General features: G+C 48.6%; 1 protein-coding gene and 2 pseudogenes across 1 annotated transcript; 2 read left to right on the top strand and 1 right to left on the bottom strand.

The window, feature by feature from the left end:
• The first annotated feature begins 7,837 nt into the window (after window positions 1-7,837).
• LOC147912481 (U6atac minor spliceosomal RNA) lies at window positions 7,838-7,956 on the top strand (annotated as a pseudogene).
• Window positions 7,957-7,962: 6 nt separating this feature from the next.
• On the top strand, window positions 7,963-8,423 carry LOC147912482 (large ribosomal subunit protein uL11 pseudogene; annotated as a pseudogene).
• A 5,175-nt stretch (window positions 8,424-13,598) lies between these two features.
• On the bottom strand, window positions 13,599-16,521 carry UBC (ubiquitin C). The gene is made up of 2 exons (XM_087423454.1): window positions 16,366-16,521; window positions 13,599-15,500 (listed from the first exon to the last, which is right to left on the bottom strand). The coding sequence occupies exon 2, from the start codon at window positions 15,495-15,497 to the stop codon at window positions 13,668-13,670; it is 1,830 nt and encodes a 609-aa protein (XP_087279580.1). The 5' UTR covers window positions 15,498-15,500; window positions 16,366-16,521; the 3' UTR covers window positions 13,599-13,667.
• Window positions 16,522-18,340: the final 1,819 nt, after the last annotated feature.

Consider the following 18,340-nt stretch of genomic DNA (forward strand, 5'->3'; position numbering starts at 1 on the left):
TAACACAAAATTAACCATGCTGAAGTGAACAATTCAGTGGCATTCAGTACGTTGACAATGTGTGCAACCACCATCTCTGTCTAGTTCCTAAACGTTTTCATCACCCCAAAATAAAACCCTGCACCCATCAGTCACTCCCCATTCAACCCGACTCCCAGCCCCTGGCAACCACCGTTCTACTTCCTGTCTGTATAGATTCGCCAGTTCTGGACATTTCATATACATGGAGTCATACAATGTGTGGTCTTCTGTATCTCTACTTGTTTTTAAGAAATGAAGTACTACTGACACACTTGAAGACTCAAATACGCCCCTAGCCCACATCATGCTGATTATTCCATCCTCAGAACTGACTATGTTTTTAAATGAAGAGGATGTTTCAAGAAGAGAACAAGACTTGGCATTGTAATAGAAATATCTCCCCAAGATAGAAAAAAATTATTGTTATTCCCTTCAGTATTTATTCCACAAATATTTCTTGAGTACCCGCTATTGTGAAGCCCTGTTCTGGGCACCAGGAGACAGCACGGGAAGGACAGACGAGGCCCCTGCTTCTAAAGCACACCGAAGAGGTGGGTGATAAGCAAACACCAATAAGTAAATAGAGAAAAGTGTCAAATAAAGAAATAAAACAGGGCGGTGGGGCCAGGAGTGACCAGATGGCCACCTCGGATTGGGAGGCCAGGGAAGGCCTCTCTGACAGTTCAGCTAGACCTGGAATGACAAAAGGAGCCTGCCACTTGAAGACAAAGAAAAGCATTCAGGCAGAGGGAACAGCATGTGCAAACGTCGGGAGTTTGAACTAACTTGATGTGTTAAAAAAACAGCAATTTGATAAATGTGATGAGGCGACAGAGTGGGTGGGAGAAGTCCCAGGAGTCTCTCTGAGGAAACGACTTTGACATAAGACGTGAATGGTTAGAGGGAGGAAGGTGGGGGTGAGGTTGGAAGGACCGGCAGGGCCAGATCTTACAAGGCCGTATAGGCCCCGTAAGGAGGCCGAATTTTATTCCTGTGCCCTGGGGATAAGCCATCAGAGGGGTGTAAGCAGGGAAGGGGCAGAAATCAGGTGTCTGTCTTAAAGGAATCCCTGGCTGCTTTGCGGAGAGTGGAGGGGTTTCAGAAATGAGCTGAAAACACTTCAAGTTGAGAAAGTTTGCTCATCAAAATCAAAAAGGAAGGAGGAGAAAACAGTTTGGTGGTTCCTCAACACGTGAAACATGGAGTTAGCACATAACCCAGCAATTCTGCTCTTAGACGTATACCCAAAGGCATTGAAAACAGGCGTTCAAACAAATATGTACTTACAGGGGCATGTTCACAACAGCACTATCCATAACAGCAAAAATACACATAATGTAAAACTCACCATTTTAACCATTTTAAAAACCATTTGGTGGGGCCGGCCTGGTGGCGTAGTGGTTAATTCCGCGTGCTCCGCTCCGGTGGCCCAGGACTCTCGGGCTGGATCCCAGACGTGGACCTACGCACTGCTCATCAAGCCATGCTGTGGAGGCGTCCCACATATAAAGTAGAGGAAGATGGGCACAGACGTTAGCCCAGGGCCAATCTTCCTCAGCAAAGGGAGGAGGACTGGCAACAGAGATTAGCTCAGGGCTAACATTCCTCACCAAAAAAAAAAAAAATCCATTTGGGAAACAACCCATACATCCATCAACAGCTGAATGGATAAACAAAATGTGGTCTACTCACACGATGAAATATGATTCAGCCATAAAAAGGAGTGAACTTCTGACACATGCTATGACATGGATGAACCTTGAAAACACTACGCTAAATGAAATAAGCCAGACACAAAAGGCCACATATTGTAGGATTCCATGTATGAAATGTCCAGAAGAGGTAAATCCATAGAGACAGAAAGCAGATTGGTGGTCACCAAGGGATGGGAGGAGGGGGATTGGGGACTGACTGATTAATGGGTAGGGGGTTTCCATTTGGGGTTATGAGAAAGTTCTAGAACTAGATAGAGGTGATGATTGTACAACATCCTGAATGTCCTAAATGCCACTGAATTGATCTCTTTAAAATGGTTAAAATGGTTAATTTTATGTTGTGTGAATTATACCACAATTTTAAAAAAGGAAGCAGACCCATCTGGGGGCAGACGCCAATAGTGGGGGAGGCCGTGCAGGTGTGCGGCAGGGCGTGTGTGGGAAACCTCTGTGCCTGCCCCTCAATTTTGCTGTGAACCTAAAACTGCCCTAAAAAGTAAAGTCTATTCAAAAAAAAAAAAGAAGAAGAAGGAAGGAGGAAATGGAGGAAGGGAGGGAGGCAGGGACAGAGGGGAGGAGGGAGGGGACTGGAAAGAGAGACGGTCCTTGCTCAGCCCTTCTGTGGTGCCGAGCCGCCTCGTCACGCCCCCTTGTGGCTGCTGAAGTTCTGGGGCGGCCTCGGAGAGAGCGGGGTGCCGAGGCACTCCCGGTACAGCTAACAGATAAGGTTTCCAGCCATGGGCTCGCCGCCGGGGTTGCTCAGTTCCTCACCAGGCCCCACTCCACATGAACGGCCCATCGCGCCCCTGAGCGCGCACAGAAACCCGCACGCTGGGGTGGTGAGCGGGTGGGTCATCTTCTGGGCAACATTTAAAAATCTTCCCAAATGGGAGCCTCCATGACTGTTTCCTTTTCTCCACTTATTTCCTAATCACTTTCCCATGTCTTGCCACTGTGCACACAATTTTTTTTTTCACCATTTTAACTCTTTTTCAAGTGTTTAGTTCAGTGGCATTAAGTACATTCACACTGTTGTGCAACCATCACCACCATCCATCTCCAGAACTTTTTCATCTTCCCAAACTGTTCTGTCCCCATTAAACGCCAACTCCCCATCGCCCTCCCCCAGCCCCAGCCCCCACCATTCTACTTTCTGTCTCTGTGATTCTGACTACTCTGAGGACCTCACATCGCTGGAATTATACAGTATTTGTCCTTTTGTGACTGGCTTATTTCTTTCAGCATACTGCCCTCCAGGTTCATCCACATCGTAGCCCATGTCAGAATCTCCTTCCTGTTTAAGGCTGAGCAGTACTGCATTGTTTGGACAGACCACATTTTGTTTCTTCATTCATCCATCAATGGACATTTGGGTTGTTCCACCTTCTGGCTATGGGAATAGTGCTGCTGTGGACATGGTGTACCATAATTATCTTTAAAGGTTGTTAGCTAAGTCAACAGTCCAGTGTGTCTGCTACTGCATAAATCTTGGATTCCAAGAGCAAATCAGTCAACCAGTCACTGAGGCTAAGGGCCAGGTGACAGCCCCTTACTTGTTCAATGAACAGGCCACAGCTGATAACTAAGTCTCCTGTGAAAAACATCATCCATCTTTTTTAGAAGTGACAGCCAGGCAGTCTGACAGTTCATCATAGCTTTGGGCATTACATACCCCATACCCCATTTTACCTTTTCCTCTGCATCCACCATAGCTAATAATTAGCAGTGCACAGCTCAACACCCACAACAGATGAGGCAATCAATATAAACATGAGATGCCCTCCTGGAGGACAAAGTCCCCAAGTGAGATACAAAAAGCTTCAAGAAATGTTTTTCACGTTGAAAGTGACTTTGTCGAGAGGAATAATGAAGGGGGTCCTTACTGCGTTAAGGGAAACTTAATTTTCAAATTAAAACTATATAAGATACTATTATTCACCCAGCAGATGAGCAAAGATCAAAGTCTGAGATGCCCCTGTGCTGGCTAGGGTGTGGGGAGGCAGGGGTTGTTGACTATTGTCGGCAGTAGTGTAAATTTGTATAACCTCTTTGGAGGGGGACTTGGCAAAGTCTGTCTGAATTTAAAATGCATACGCCCTTTGACCCAGCAAGTTCCCTCGAGAAGTTTATCTTTCAGACATACACGCACATGGGCAAAAATCTATGCGTAAGAATAGTCTTTGTTGGACTGATTATAGTAGCAAAATATTGGCAGTAACGTGAATATCCAACAGTAGGAGATTGCTTAACTAAGTTATGGCCCGTCTACACCAGCACCATCCAACCGAACTTTCTGTGATGATGGAAATGGTCTATGTCTGCGCTATCCGGTATGTCAGCCTCTGTCGAATCTTTCTGTTAAGCACTTGAAATGTGGTTAGTGCAGTTGAGGAACTAATTTTATTAAATTTTAATTAATTTAAATTTAAATAGCCACGTGTGATTAGTGGCAGCAGCGTTAGTACAGATTTACACAATAGAATATTTTGAAGCTGGGAACAAGAATGAGACAGACCTACAGATACTAATAAAAAAATTATTCTCAAACTATATTCTTAAGCAAAAAAAGCAAGGTAGAAAAAGTATATATAATGTGCTTTCCTTTATGTAGGGAAAAGGACATGTAAATAACCTCCCAGATACATAAAATTTCTAGAAGGGCTCACAAGAAACTGGTAACCATGGGGGAAGGCAACCTATATGGTCTGAATGTTTGTGTGCTCCCCAAATTCATATGTTGAAACCTAAGCCCCAACGTGATGGTGTTGGGCTGTGGGGCCCCTGAGAGGCGGTTAGGTCTTGAGGGTGGAGCCTCCATGAGGGGATTCGTGCTCTAATAAAAGAGACCCCAGAGAGCCCCCCTTCCACCGCGTGAGTTCACAGCAAAGAGCCGTCTGTGAGCCAGGAAGGGGGTCCTCACCAGACACCGGATCTGCCGGCGCCTTGGTCTCGGACTTCCAGCCTCCAGACTGTGAGAAGCAAACGTCTGTTGTTGCAGCCCCAGGCTGTGGAGCTTCGGTATAGCTGCCCCAACAGGCTAAGACCAGAACGGAGGGCCAAGGACACCGATAAAAGAAAAACTTTGTTGTTATTCTCTTCCATTTTTATTTTTATTTATTTTTTTTTTGAGGAAGATTGGCCCTGTGCTAACATCTGTTGCCAATCTTCCTCTTTTTTCTTTTTTTCTCCCCAAAGCCCTAGTACACAGTTGTGTATCATAGTTGTAGTCTTGTAGCTTTTCTTTATTTTATTTTGTGAGGAATACACTTGTTAGCCCTGAGCTAACATCCGATGCCAATCCCCCTCTTTTTGCTGAGGGAGACTGGCCCTGGGCTGACATCCGTGCCCATCGTCCTCCACTCTATATGGGACGCCGCCCCAGCATGGCCTGACAAACAGCGCGTCGTGCGCGCCCGGGATTGGAACCTGCGCCCCCGGAATCCGAACCCGAGCCGCCTGCGCCAGCAGCGGAGCGCGCACTTAACCGCTAGGTCACAGGGCCGGCCCTCTCCATTCTTAATTTTTGACATGCACATGCACCACTTTCTAAAAGCAGTTGTTTTAATTCTAACAAGAAGGATGCGCTCAAGTGGGTTCAGCAAAGCCGGGGCTGCCTGAGAAACCACGCGTGCTTAATCAGTAAATATTCGGGACCTGCTTCCCACCCTCACCCCCCGGCCAAGAGGATCCTCTCTTCTTCGTCTCTAAGTCTCAGGTCTGCTCCCGGATCTCACTACACAGCTGGACAACGAACAAGCAGAGAAGGACAACATGAAATGCCGTTCAGAGGCAGTCACCACCCGTGATGATGACCACAGTCAGGTGGCCAGTTAGAAGCTGTCGCCAAGACCAGGCGTCAGCTCACTGGGCCCTCTGGCAGCCCCGAAGGCAGCCGTGGAAGGAACCCAGATGACGCGAAAACTAAGGCAGAAAGCTGAAGACGCCCGTTCCAGCCTGCTCCCTCCCTCCAGGCCTCGCTGGGCTGCAGCGACATGTCTGCAGTAGAGGTTTGCAGAGTGTTTTCGCGAATTCAACAGTCCTGCCGAGGCTTGGAAGGCCCCTAACATTTTTGGTGTAAACATTAACTCGGGTACCCCATTGCAAGCGAGATCTTGGAAATACAGAATTTCAGATTAAAACGCCAGGTTGCTGGGGACAGTTTTTCAGAAAAAGATCTTTGACCACTGTGGGAAGAAGCCCACTGCCAGGCAATGTCCTAGGAGTAATTTAAATAAATACCCCGCCGTGACCTTGGTGACTGAATTCCATGAGGGTGAAATGATGGTCCATCCATGCCAGCGTGTCCAACAGAACTTTCTGCTGTGATGGGAACGTTCTGTGTCTGCGCTGTCTGGTAGGGTAGCTCCTAGCCACGTGTTTCTACCGAGCACTGGAAATGTGGCTAGTGCAACTGAGGAACATATTTTATTTCATTTTAATTAATTTACATTTAAATAGCCACACATAGTTAGCTTCTTAGAGTTGATCTACGAACCTGTGACAACTGGACCTTGTCTTTCGTTTTTCTACACCAGTGAGTTATTCCTGAGAACTCCCTGAAGCCGTTCATTCTGCCACTCCTGAATCTGGCAGACTATCCCTGAGGCCCTTGGCTTGCTGAAATGGCTCAGCCACCCGTCCCCACAAGAAGACAAAATGTTGCTTCTTGGGATCAGAGCCTGACGCAGACACTTTGGGTGCTAAGCGCCGAAAGCTGTGGTCAGAGCAGTAAAACTTACAGAAAAAGCCCCAATCTTTGCAGTGCTTAAGTGGGGGTTCTGAGAGCGTCATGGTTAAGGAGCTGGAGCCAGACTGCCCGGTGACCCCACATTACCTCTCTGTGCCTCAGTGTCCACATCAGTAAAATCTGAAAGAGAACCGTGCCTTTGTCACAGAGCTGATATGAAGTTTCAAATTAAAGTGCAGGCTTGGAACCACTCCTCGCGCATCACAAGTGCTCAATATGGGTTATTGGCATTCTAGTGGGGTGCAGGAACTAACAGTATGCACATACACAACCAGTCAGAAAGTTCTGAATCCCGACAAGGGAGTGCTACGAAGGATATAGAAGTGGATCACGGAATGAGAGAGCGACTAGTTGGGGGCAAGTAGACTAGTTTAAGATGGTGGTCAGGGAAGGGAGATTTGAGTTGAGACCTGAAGGAGGAAAAGGGGCCTCCGATGGGAAGATCTAGGGGGGACGCATCCCAGACTGAGGGGACTGCAAAGGCCCTAAGAAGGGAAAAGGCTTGGCCTGTTGCTAAGCCAGAAAGAAAACCGTGTGGCCGAGGGAGAGTGACTGGGGACAGCACTGCGGGGATGAGCCTGGTGGCCCAAGGCCGAGAGCTGGGAGTGTGCTCTGAGCGGGGTGGGGAGCCTTTGGGGAGTTTGGAGCTGGGGAAGGAGAACCCTTCTTGTTTTCAGTAGCTGACTGGGACTGGCAAACAGCGAGCAGGAAGACTCAGACACGAGGGCTGGTGGTGAGTGTGCTAGCACGCTGTTGCCTTCTGGGGGTCCCAGGGCCCGTCCCCTTCAGATTCCGTGTGTTTTCCTCTCCTGGTTGTTGTTTTCAGTCAAAGAGAGAGCCGGAAGTGAGGAAGGAGGGACACAGGCTCCAGCCATCATCTTTCTAGAAATCTGTGCACCCCACACTGAGAGGAGAATGGATCATCCAGGGCCCAAGTGAGAGCAGAGAGACCAGTCGGGGGGTTAAGATGAGAGAAATCGGTGGTGTCGGCAGGGACACAGGGCTGCAAGAGTCTGGCCATGTTTTGCAGGCTGAGTGGACGGGATGTGCTGATGAACTGGACTGGAGGGATGACAAGAGGAGAGGGGTAAAGGCTTCAGCCGGAACATGAAGACACGGTGGAGATATTAGCTAAGACAGAAGGATGGAGAGAGGGACAGGTGGAGAAGGGAGGGCAAACTGGGAGACAACAAATGCATTTTGCTATGTATTTCTCAAAACGGCACACATTCATGAGGAAACAGACGAACCCAGAATGGGGGACATCTCTTAAGTCAGCTGGCCTGCTTCCTCCAAGTCAACGTTGTAAGAAATAAAAAAGGCAGGGAATGGTTCGGATTAAGAGACGAAAGGAGGGTTGTGTGACGGGAGAGAAAGTTAGCACTCCCCTCGGCAAGGATGTCAGAGGCCCTCAGGCCTGACAACACGAATACCATTAAGGCTTAAGGCATGGCCATCTAACCACGGTTTTTCAAAGTCGGACACTTGAGATGCATGGGTGGGGAAGTCGGTGCCTCATCTGCCCTGGCCCCCAAGATCAGCCCCCTGGGTCTGTCTCCAAACAAGTTTGGTGACACCATCGCCAAAGCAGTCAGTGACCAGGTCTGAGGATGACAGTGAAACTGACCATTCAGATTAGACAGGCCCAGATTGAGGTGGCACCCTCTGCCTCTGCCCTGATCATCGAAGTCCTCAAGGAACTGCCAAGAGACAGAAAGAAGCAGAAAAGCATTAAGCACAGTGGAAGTACCATATCACTTTTGATGACTTTGTCAACATTGCCCAGCAGATGCAGCACCAGTCTTTGGCCAGAGAACTCTCTGGGACCATTAAGAGATCTTGGGGACTGCCCAGTCGGTGGGCTGCAATGTTGATGCTGCCACCATCACGGCATCTTAGATCACATCAACAGTGGTGTGGTGGAATGCCCAGCTAGCTAAGAACTAGAAAGGAAAATGTTGCAATAAAGGATCATTTGACAACCAAAAACAAGAGAGAGAGATGGAGACAAAGCAACCAATGCAAAGCATGAATCTTTATTGGAGTCTGGTTCAAAAAATAAATCAGGGGCTGGCCGGGTGGCATAGTGGTTAAGTTCATGTGCTCCACTTCGCTGGCCCGGGGTTGGCGGGTTTGCATCCCAGGTGTGGACCTATGCACTGCTCATCAAGCCATGCTGTGGTGGCATCCCACATATAAAGTAGAGGAAGATGGGCACAGATGTTAGCTCAGGGCCAATCTTCCTCAGCAAAAAGAGGAGGATTGGCAACAGATGTTAGCTCAGGGCTAATCTTCCTCACCAAAAAAAAAAAAATCAGCTGTACAGACATTCTTGGGATGATTAGGAAAATTTGAATGTAGATTGGATCATAGATAAAATTTACAGGTATTCATTTTATTAAATGATAACACCCCTGGTTATGTAAGGGAATGCCCCTCTTTGGAGAGACAAGCTGAAGAACCAGTAATTAGGGATAAAAACATGATGTTTGCAATTTACTTTCAAATGATCCAGATAGACAGATAAAGCAGATATGGCAAAATGCTAATTATGGAATCTGGGGGGGATTCATTATACCATTGCATTATTCTTTCAACATTTTGGTACATTTGAGAAATTTTATAATAAAAAGTTGGGGGGGAAGTAGAAAAAATGAACGTATTTATATGTATCCCAAAATGCAAATTGCTTTTTTCTGGGTTTTTGGATGCAAATTAATTAACTGGTCCCTCTGCTTTGCTGACAGCAGCTGGGCAGCAGTGTGCTTCCAGGGGAGAGTCCTATGCACACCAGGGCATGTGGGCCTGGATTATCCTGTACCACAAAGGGTATGATTTGGCCTAAATTTTGCAAGAGTACCCCAGTGAGGAAGCAGCTTTTCGGGGGTGACACCACTGAAAAGTGGGAAGAGTTGGCCTCCGACCCACAAGAACTGTGTGAGGCAGTGTTTCTTCAACAACATCCAGAGTCCCCGGGGGTTTGATTAAAAATGCAGATCCAGGCGCTACCCCAGCCTGCTGAATCACAACGCCCGGGATGGGGCTGAGGCATATTTTTAACAGGTCCCCGTGGTGTTCTCTGGCACACTTCATCTGAAGAACCACTGGTCTAAAGATGCGTAACGTTGTGCTTTAGCAAGATGACATAAAGAATGAGTGTCCTGGGCCGGCCCCGTGGCTTAGCAGTTAAGTGCGCGCGCTCCGCTATTGGCGGCCCGGGTTCGGATCCCAGGCCCGCCCCGACACACTGCTTCTCCGGCCATGCTGAGGCCGCGCCCCACATACAGCAACTAGAAGGATGTGCAGCTATGACATACAACTATCTACTGGGGCTTTGGGGGGCGGGGGGAGAATGAGTGTCCTCATTAGGTTTCATTATCACTGCTTTTAGCTGCCTGCCGTATACCTCTCTCCATCTTTTTCCTTTGCTAATTGATTTTTTTTTCAGGGTGGAAACATAACCAGCCTCAAGTAATGGATCATGATTGGTCTAAACCAGTGGTTCTTGAAGGGGGATGACTTTTGCCTCCCAGGGGACTTTGGAAATGTCTGGAGACATTTTTAGTTGTCACAACTGGGGGCTACCAGCACCTAATGGGTAGAGGCCAGGAATGCTGCTAACCATCCTACATGCACAGGAAAGCCCCCACAACAAAAGGCCAAAAGGTTAACAGTGCTGAGTTTGAGAAACCTTCTATTTTAAACCAATCTGGCCCCTTGACCAGTTCTGATCAATGAGACCTGAGGGTAAGTCAGCAGAAGCTTTTATTTTCTTCATAAAAGAAACTGATGTGGCTGGCCCCACTGCTCCCCCCTTCTCCCTGCTTTGAATACAGATAGGATATCCGGAGCTGTGGTAACAATCTTGCAACTATGAGGGAAAGAACAAGAGAATCACAACACAGCAGACCCTTGCTGCGTCCTTTCAGACTTCTTGTTATGTGAGAAAATTAACACCCCTTTATTTAATCCTGTGATTTGGATTTTGTTTCCTGTAGCCAAAAGCACTCCTAATTCACACACTATTGCTCAGTCTAATTCTAGTTGGTGGACCATTGAGGAAATTCCAGCTATCTCAGCTCTGGTTATAGCCCCGATGCTTCTCTTCAGCACGGTAAAAAATTGAGTGCTTTCACAAAAGCCAATCAGAGAGCAGAATGGCTTAAAAAGGGAGACAAAGATCCAGATTCTCGACCACTCTGCAAGTCAGAAACCAGCTTTTTCTGGTGGTGGAGGTGGGGCTTGACACAACCCACTTATTACTATTACTCATTACTACTTATTTCTTACTCTTAAAAGCATCCTTTATTACTCATTGAAAGCTTTTGATCGTAGAAAACCCACTATTTTACTAATTGTTCAGATCTATGCAATATATATCTGTCTCAAGATAGAAAACATTTGCATTCTGTTTTCCAGTTCTGTGCCTATCACAAGAACATGGTTCTTAACCTAGTTTTCTTTTTAAGCAAATTAGGAGGCCCAGTAGGAATCATTTAAGGATTTCTATAGCCATATTGTTTGGGGAAGTACAATGAAGAGCCCATGAAAGACTACATCTCATACTTAATAAATACGCCAGTGTGCTGGGGAAACAAATAAAGGAACAGAGCTATCTCATTTGAATAAAGAGCTTCAATACAAAGTATAAACAGCTATGAGACTTCAGGGAAGACAGATAACTTCCAGTTGGGACAGTCAAGGAAAGCTTTGTGGCATCTTTGAATTAGGCGTTGACATTAGGTAGGATTTGATTTGTTGAGGTGCGAGTAGCGCTATTTCAGAAAGAGGGAGCAGCTTGAGTGAAGGAAGGAGGTGCAAAATGGCAGGGAGCATATGGGAAAAAGAAAGTGGCAAGCAGAGAGAAGAGCATTTTGAGGGGTGAGGTCCAACGAGATACAGTAGGAAACAGAGGCTCTATGTTGAATAACAGCTACACTAGGTGTAACAGAATAATTCCAGCTGGGTGGAAACAGTGGCGGCTACAGGACTGGAAGAAAAAGGAAAGTAAAAGGCATTTGAGGGGACAGTAAATCAACCCTTACTGAGTAGTAAACAAGCCTCTGTAACAAAGCTTCAATCGCCTGATCAACCACAACCACTTGGGAGCGCTGCAGGCTTCAGGACTCAACCAAAGTCTGTCCCTGTAGCTCCCTCTTCCGGCAGAAATAAGCACTGCACATTAAAATGGCTGACAGCCTTTAGTAAAAGGCACCTGCCAATCTCGAAACAATATACCTCTATCAGGGCCATCTTCATAACCTGTCAAAGATCCGGTTTTAGTGAGGATTTTGCTCTGCTTTCAGACAAAACATAAAAAGTAACACGACTTTTAATACAAGCCACACACTTTTCACCTGGTTTATTCAAGACACAACCACATCTATGTAAGTGAATTCTCACATAGCATTCATTCAAGTGTGAAACCAAATTTAGGGGTGCTTTAACAATTATTCAACAAACCTGAACAAGTCTAGCATCTCTGTTCTTTAGACTGAGGACCCCTTGATGGCAGAAATCCCTCTCATTCATCACTGTATCTCTACCGGTTCTGACGTGTTTTTTATTTATCGGATGGAAGGGCCTGTGTATGTTCACTAGGGATTGTGTTGCCCTGGTGGCTTTTTGTCCTTGAGAAAATTATATAAAAGGTATTTTTCCTTTATACAAAATGGAACTTTAGAACCATGCCAAAACCATCAAAGAAAAAATGGAAAATGAAAAAGGTGCAGGACAGACTGCAAACCAGTATGCTACCTTTTCTGTGCGGGGGAAGAATTAACTAGTAGTTGCTGGTATACGCACTCATCATTAACAGATTTAAGAACCTTATGCCTGTCCTGCAGTGGACCTTTTCAAGATGCTATTGAGGTCTTTTCCCTGTGCTATGACCACTCATTTCTAACGAGCACCAGAATTACCCGCACCAAGACTCCCAGCATAGTAACCCCAAGTGGTTACAGGTGCTGGTGAGGTTCCTGGGGTTCTTGTAAGGGTTCCTGACCCATGTGTTGACTTGCATGGGTGAGTCATGGAAATTCAGCAAAAATAATGTTACACATGCTTGTGTCAGCACAAAGTGAACCACCACCAAAACTTGTCTAAAGTTTACAGACTTCTCAAATGGCATTAATTTTCCAGTTGCGATCCCTGAAGCTAGGGACTTAACCTAGACTTAAACCCTGTTTCAGCCATATTATAATGGGAGTGACAACACAAAACCTCCTCTACATCAGAGGTTATGCACAGATACCCTAAAACTGGGAGAGGGGGAGGATTGAAGGAGTGGTGCTCCTTGGAGAAAATAATCCCTTACAGTCCTTTAACAGGCCTTGGCTTTCTGGGGCGCCTATCACCCAAAGCCAATTGCTTGTACTAAACCTGCAGCTTCCACCTTTGGTTCTAGTTATGACATAGAAAGATAATTCCTTACCAGCCCCACGTGATTGGGTAAATGCCACTACCCTAAACTTTTGGAAATGAAGACCAAGGGCCACCCACCACCAATGAAGTTATATACAAACCTTTTATCTACAGTCACATGAAAATTATGGAATCATCTTGACAACTTATTTCAGCAATAATTATGTGACATTTGAATCAACAGCTTTCAGTCTCTAAACAGCCACTAATTCCTAAACATTCTCGTGTAATGCCTGACAGGTACTTTTCATTTAATACACATTACCTGCCACATTCTTTAGGAAGTCTGGTTAAATGATGACTTTCTACGCAGCTCAATGTGGATTTAAATAGAGCTATGTATTAAAACTGATTCTTATACATTCTCTTCCACCACACTCACCTTCTGTTATCTCCTTCCTGCTAGTATTCCAGAAACTTTTCCATTCTCAGGTACCTCACAACCATGCCCAAACTCAGTATTTTTCAAGTCAGTAGTCTACAAGTGTCTACATGTAACTGTACATATGGAAAATTATAAAAGCAACCTCTAATTTCTCACCCACTACAGTTCTACATTAACACCATCTTTTAGTGGTATTTCTTACCTCCTGGTTGCCATAGGATTGGGGTAGACTGAAAACCTTAATTCCTCACACCCCACCCTAACTAAAAAGAACCTAACTCAGGAAAAAAAAAAAAAAATCACACTATTTGGGTATGCAACAACTTTATTGAAAGGAAAGTGCAATGAAATTTGTCAGAAGCTTAAAAGGGGGAACTTAGACACCCCCCCTCAAGCGCAGGACCAAGTGCAGAGTAGATTCTTTCTGGATGTTGTAATCAGACAGGGTGCGTCCATCTTCCAGCTGTTTCCCGGCGAAGATCAACCTCTGCTGGTCAGGGGGGATGCCCTCCTTGTCCTGGATCTTGGCCTTGACGTTCTCAATGGTGTCACTGGGCTCCACCTCGAGGGTGATGGTTTTACCGGTCAGGGTCTTCACGAAGATCTGCATCCCACCTCTAAGACGGAGGACCAGGTGCAGAGTGGACTCCTTCTGGATGTTATAATCAGACAGGGTGCGTCCATCTTCCAGCTGTTTCCCAGCGAAGATCAACCTCTGCTGGTCAGGGGGGATGCCCTCCTTATCCTGGATCTTGGCCTTGACGTTCTCAATGGTGTCACTGGGCTCCACCTCGAGGGTGATGGTCTTGCCCGTCAGGGTCTTCACGAAGATCTGCATCCCACCTCTGAGACGGAGGACCAGGTGCAGAGTGGACTCCTTCTGGATGTTGTAGTCAGACAGGGTGCGTCCATCTTCCAGCTGTTTCCCAGCGAAGATCAACCTCTGCTGGTCAGGGGGGATGCCCTCCTTGTCCTGGATCTTGGCCTTGACGTTCTCAATGGTGTCGCTGGGCTCCACCTCGAGGGTGATGGTCTTACCGGTCAGGGTCTTCACGAAGATCTGCATCCCACCTCTGAGACGGAGGACCAGGTGCAGAGTAGATTCTTTCTGGATGTTGTAGTCAGACAGGGTGCGTCCATCTTCCAGCTGTTTCCCGGCGAAGATCAACCTCTGCTGGTCAGGGGGGATGCCCTCCTTGTCCTGGATCTTGGCCTTGACGTTCTCAATGGTGTCACTGGGCTCCACCTCGAGGGTGATGGTCTTACCGGTCAGGGTCTTCACGAAGATCTGCATCCCACCTCTGAGACGGAGGACCAGGTGCAGAGTAGATTCTTTCTGGATGTTATAATCAGACAGGGTGCGTCCATCTTCCAGCTGTTTCCCAGCGAAGATCAACCTCTGCTGGTCAGGGGGGATGCCCTCCTTATCCTGGATCTTGGCCTTGACGTTCTCAATGGTGTCGCTGGGCTCCACCTCGAGGGTGATGGTCTTGCCCGTCAGGGTCTTCACGAAGATCTGCATCCCACCTCTGAGACGGAGGACCAGGTGCAGAGTGGACTCCTTCTGGATGTTGTAGTCAGACAGGGTGCGTCCATCTTCCAGCTGTTTCCCAGCGAAGATCAACCTCTGCTGGTCAGGGGGGATGCCCTCCTTATCCTGGATCTTGGCCTTGACGTTCTCAATGGTGTCGCTGGGCTCCACCTCGAGGGTGATGGTCTTGCCCGTCAGGGTCTTCACGAAGATCTGCATCCCACCTCTGAGACGGAGGACCAGGTGCAGAGTGGACTCCTTCTGGATGTTGTAGTCAGACAGGGTGCGTCCATCTTCCAGCTGTTTCCCAGCGAAGATCAACCTCTGCTGGTCAGGGGGGATGCCCTCCTTATCCTGGATCTTGGCCTTGACATTCTCAATGGTGTCACTGGGCTCCACCTCGAGGGTGATGGTCTTACCGGTCAGGGTCTTCACGAAGATCTGCATCCCACCTCTGAGACGGAGGACCAGGTGCAGAGTGGACTCCTTCTGGATGTTGTAGTCAGACAGGGTGCGTCCATCTTCCAGCTGTTTCCCAGCGAAGATCAACCTCTGCTGGTCAGGGGGGATGCCCTCCTTGTCCTGGATCTTGGCCTTGACGTTCTCAATGGTGTCACTGGGCTCCACCTCGAGGGTGATGGTCTTGCCCGTCAGGGTCTTCACGAAGATCTGCATTGTCTGTCAGAACAAAACGATAAAGAAAAAATCCAAGAGTTTAACAGGTAATTCACGGGTCAACACGTTCCTCAGGAGCAGGAGTCAAAGGTCACTGTGCCAGCCAAAAGACGGAAATGGACACCTCTCTTGAACAACCTCACGCAATGAAACGGGACACGCTTGACAAATGAGCCGGAACCCATTTCAGGAACTTACCAGAGAAAAGCAGGGACACCTGGCCCGGTAGATTTGGACGCCTCACTTATCTCCCCCCTCAGCGGACCCGTGTCCCCTGTCATGTCAGTCCGGCAGCGTCCACATCAGGCCCAAACCCCGTGTCCCGTGACTCACACAAAGCTGCCCCCCACCCCTGCAGGCGGCCCCACCCCGCATTATGAGCCCACAGCGGCGCTGACGTCACGAGCCCGCTCCCGCGAGCGCGCCCCTCCCCCACAGTGGGTGCGGGACTGGCGGGAGCGGCACCCACGACGCCAGGACCCCCCGCTGCGACGAGACCAGGTTCTCGCGCCAGTCACGCGGCGAACCGCTCTCTTCACCGCAGCCGCCCCACACGCCGCCCGACCCGGCCCTACAAGTAGCCGAGCTCCCCCGCGCTCGCGGCCTTCGCGGTTTCCTTCACCCACGACTCCCCATCTCTCTCCAACCTCCTGGCCCGCTTCAGAGTCCCGCTTCCCCCGACTAGGGATCGGAAACGGCCGCCATCTTGCTCGTTCCTTCCCCCCCCTCACGGCTGCCCTGCTCGCGGGCCCCGGGAACCTGAAAGCCTCAGCCGCCCCTGTGCCCGCGGCGGGCAGCGCGGCCTCCCCCCTACCCCGCAGCCGCACGGCCACCAGACCCCAGGGCCACCGCAGCGGCCTCTACTCACCAAGTTGCGCCGACAGCAGCGAACGAGCAACACGAACAGAGCGCCTGACCTACACCGATGTGCCTGCGCCACGCCCGGCGCTTCACTTATATAGCAACGGTAGCCCCGCCCCGGGGATCACTCCGCAGAAAGGCCGAGAAGGGACTACTTTTCTCAGCCCTTCCTGCTGCCTGGAGAGAAAAATAGTTCCCCGGAACCACCTAATCGCCCCCCTGAAATGTTCTCCTGTTAATACGGGGACTTTGGGGTTGAATCTGGGGCCGGGGGGGGCGCTGTCCTGAGAGGCCGGGCGGAGGGATCACCGCGTTCTTTGCGCGCTGCGTCCGCGGACGTGGCCAGCGCTCGATGGAGGGGGCGGGGGAGAGGCCCCCGGGAGGCGCGAAAACCCGGCGCGGAGTCTCCCGGGCGCCCGGAGCGGGCTGTCCCCGCAGCCCGGCCCCGACGCCCCCTCCCCTCAGCCCCAACGGTCCCGCCGGCCACGGGACCCGCCCCTGACGGCCACGGCTCAGGCCGAGCGCCTCATGCAGAGGCGGGGTCCTGCTGCCCTCTCGCGCACCGCGCCCTGCCCCTCCCCCCCCCCGCGACACCGGGGGTCTTTCGGGTCACATTTGAGATAATAATCGTGTTTTTGCTTCACCAAACTCCCCTCACTCCGGGCCGTGGCGGGGGCTCCCCGGGGCCCCCCGGGCCCCAGCCCCCAGTGGTGGCGGCCGGGCCCATCCCCCCCGGGCGGGCACCGGGACAAGGCGAATGACTCGACAGATCTTGGCTTCCGCTTCAGACGCCGGCGTCTGCGCAGGAGGAGCAAGAATGCCTCAAAGCAAACGGGCAAAGCGTGCGTTTCCAACGGAGAAACGACTGTGGCGTGTCTGCCTTGAACTGGGAGAAGAAAGGCAGAAATTCCACACAGCTTTGTGAGACTACTTGAGCTGGACCTGAAAGCTGACAGAACTAGATCTTTCTAGATTGTTCTTTAGCTTTCCTGTTTAATCTGCGTGGCCTTGGGTTTGAGAACTTAGTGCTTGATTATAAACAAGGAGGCTATCAGAATTTCAGCTCTGTCGACATTTCGTTGGACTCGGAAGTTGAAGCTATTTAAGCCTGAGATTTAAAAAGACTAATTGAATCTCAGCTCCATGTATTTCCGGGGAGAAAAAAACATTTCGATATCCCAAATATGAAATTTAATTCTAGAGACAAATTCCATTTTGATAAAAGAGGAGAAAAAGGCTCACCAGCCAGATCTTTTTCATTTTTACGACAGGCTATTTTGTGATCTCGATGTGTCATTTCTTCAGCGCATTTTTAAAATGTTTTAAAATAGGTGAGCATGGTGAAACTTTAAAACAGGTTTTTTTTAAGTTTGCAGTCTCCCTCATGCCCTCAATTCTCCTGCCACTGTTCCTTCTGGGCTCTTCTAGAATTATTCCCTATTTCTACAAATGGGGAGGGGGGAAAGATATTTTAATTTCTACCTTTAACGCCTTGAAGAAAAAAATAGAAAAAGAGGCAACTGACTGAAAAATGTTCTGCCATTAGGAAAAGATTACATTCCTGTTTAAAATTATGAACATTGTTTAAACATTATACTTAAAATGTGAATGAAAATAAAACTGTATTTTCTTCAGTAACCCATGTATGTATGTATTTATGAAAAAAGTCGGAGTGTAAGTGAGCGTAAGTGAGGCCATGTGGTTACGCTAAAATGGCCCCAGCCCCTCCTCTGTGTGACTACTCGTTCTGCACGTAGTCTAAAAAATTCAAATGCTCTCCTGATTTATGGCCTCCACTCAGGTATGTACTCCCCAATAACTTGATAAATTAAAAACTTTGTTCTATGAGTTTCTCTCCAGGAACAGGCTGACCACAGGCAGGGACACACCTACAAGGTATCCATCACAGCTGACAGAAGAATGGAACAATGTGATGCCTGGAGCCCATCATGCTTGGAGTCCAACATCCCTGGACCCCCCAC

This window comes from Ceratotherium simum, chromosome 35 (assembly GCF_057802395.1).
Source record: "Ceratotherium simum simum isolate JZ-2026a chromosome 35, ASM5780239v1, whole genome shotgun sequence".
In the NCBI taxonomy this organism is placed as follows: domain Eukaryota; kingdom Metazoa; phylum Chordata; class Mammalia; order Perissodactyla; family Rhinocerotidae; genus Ceratotherium; species Ceratotherium simum.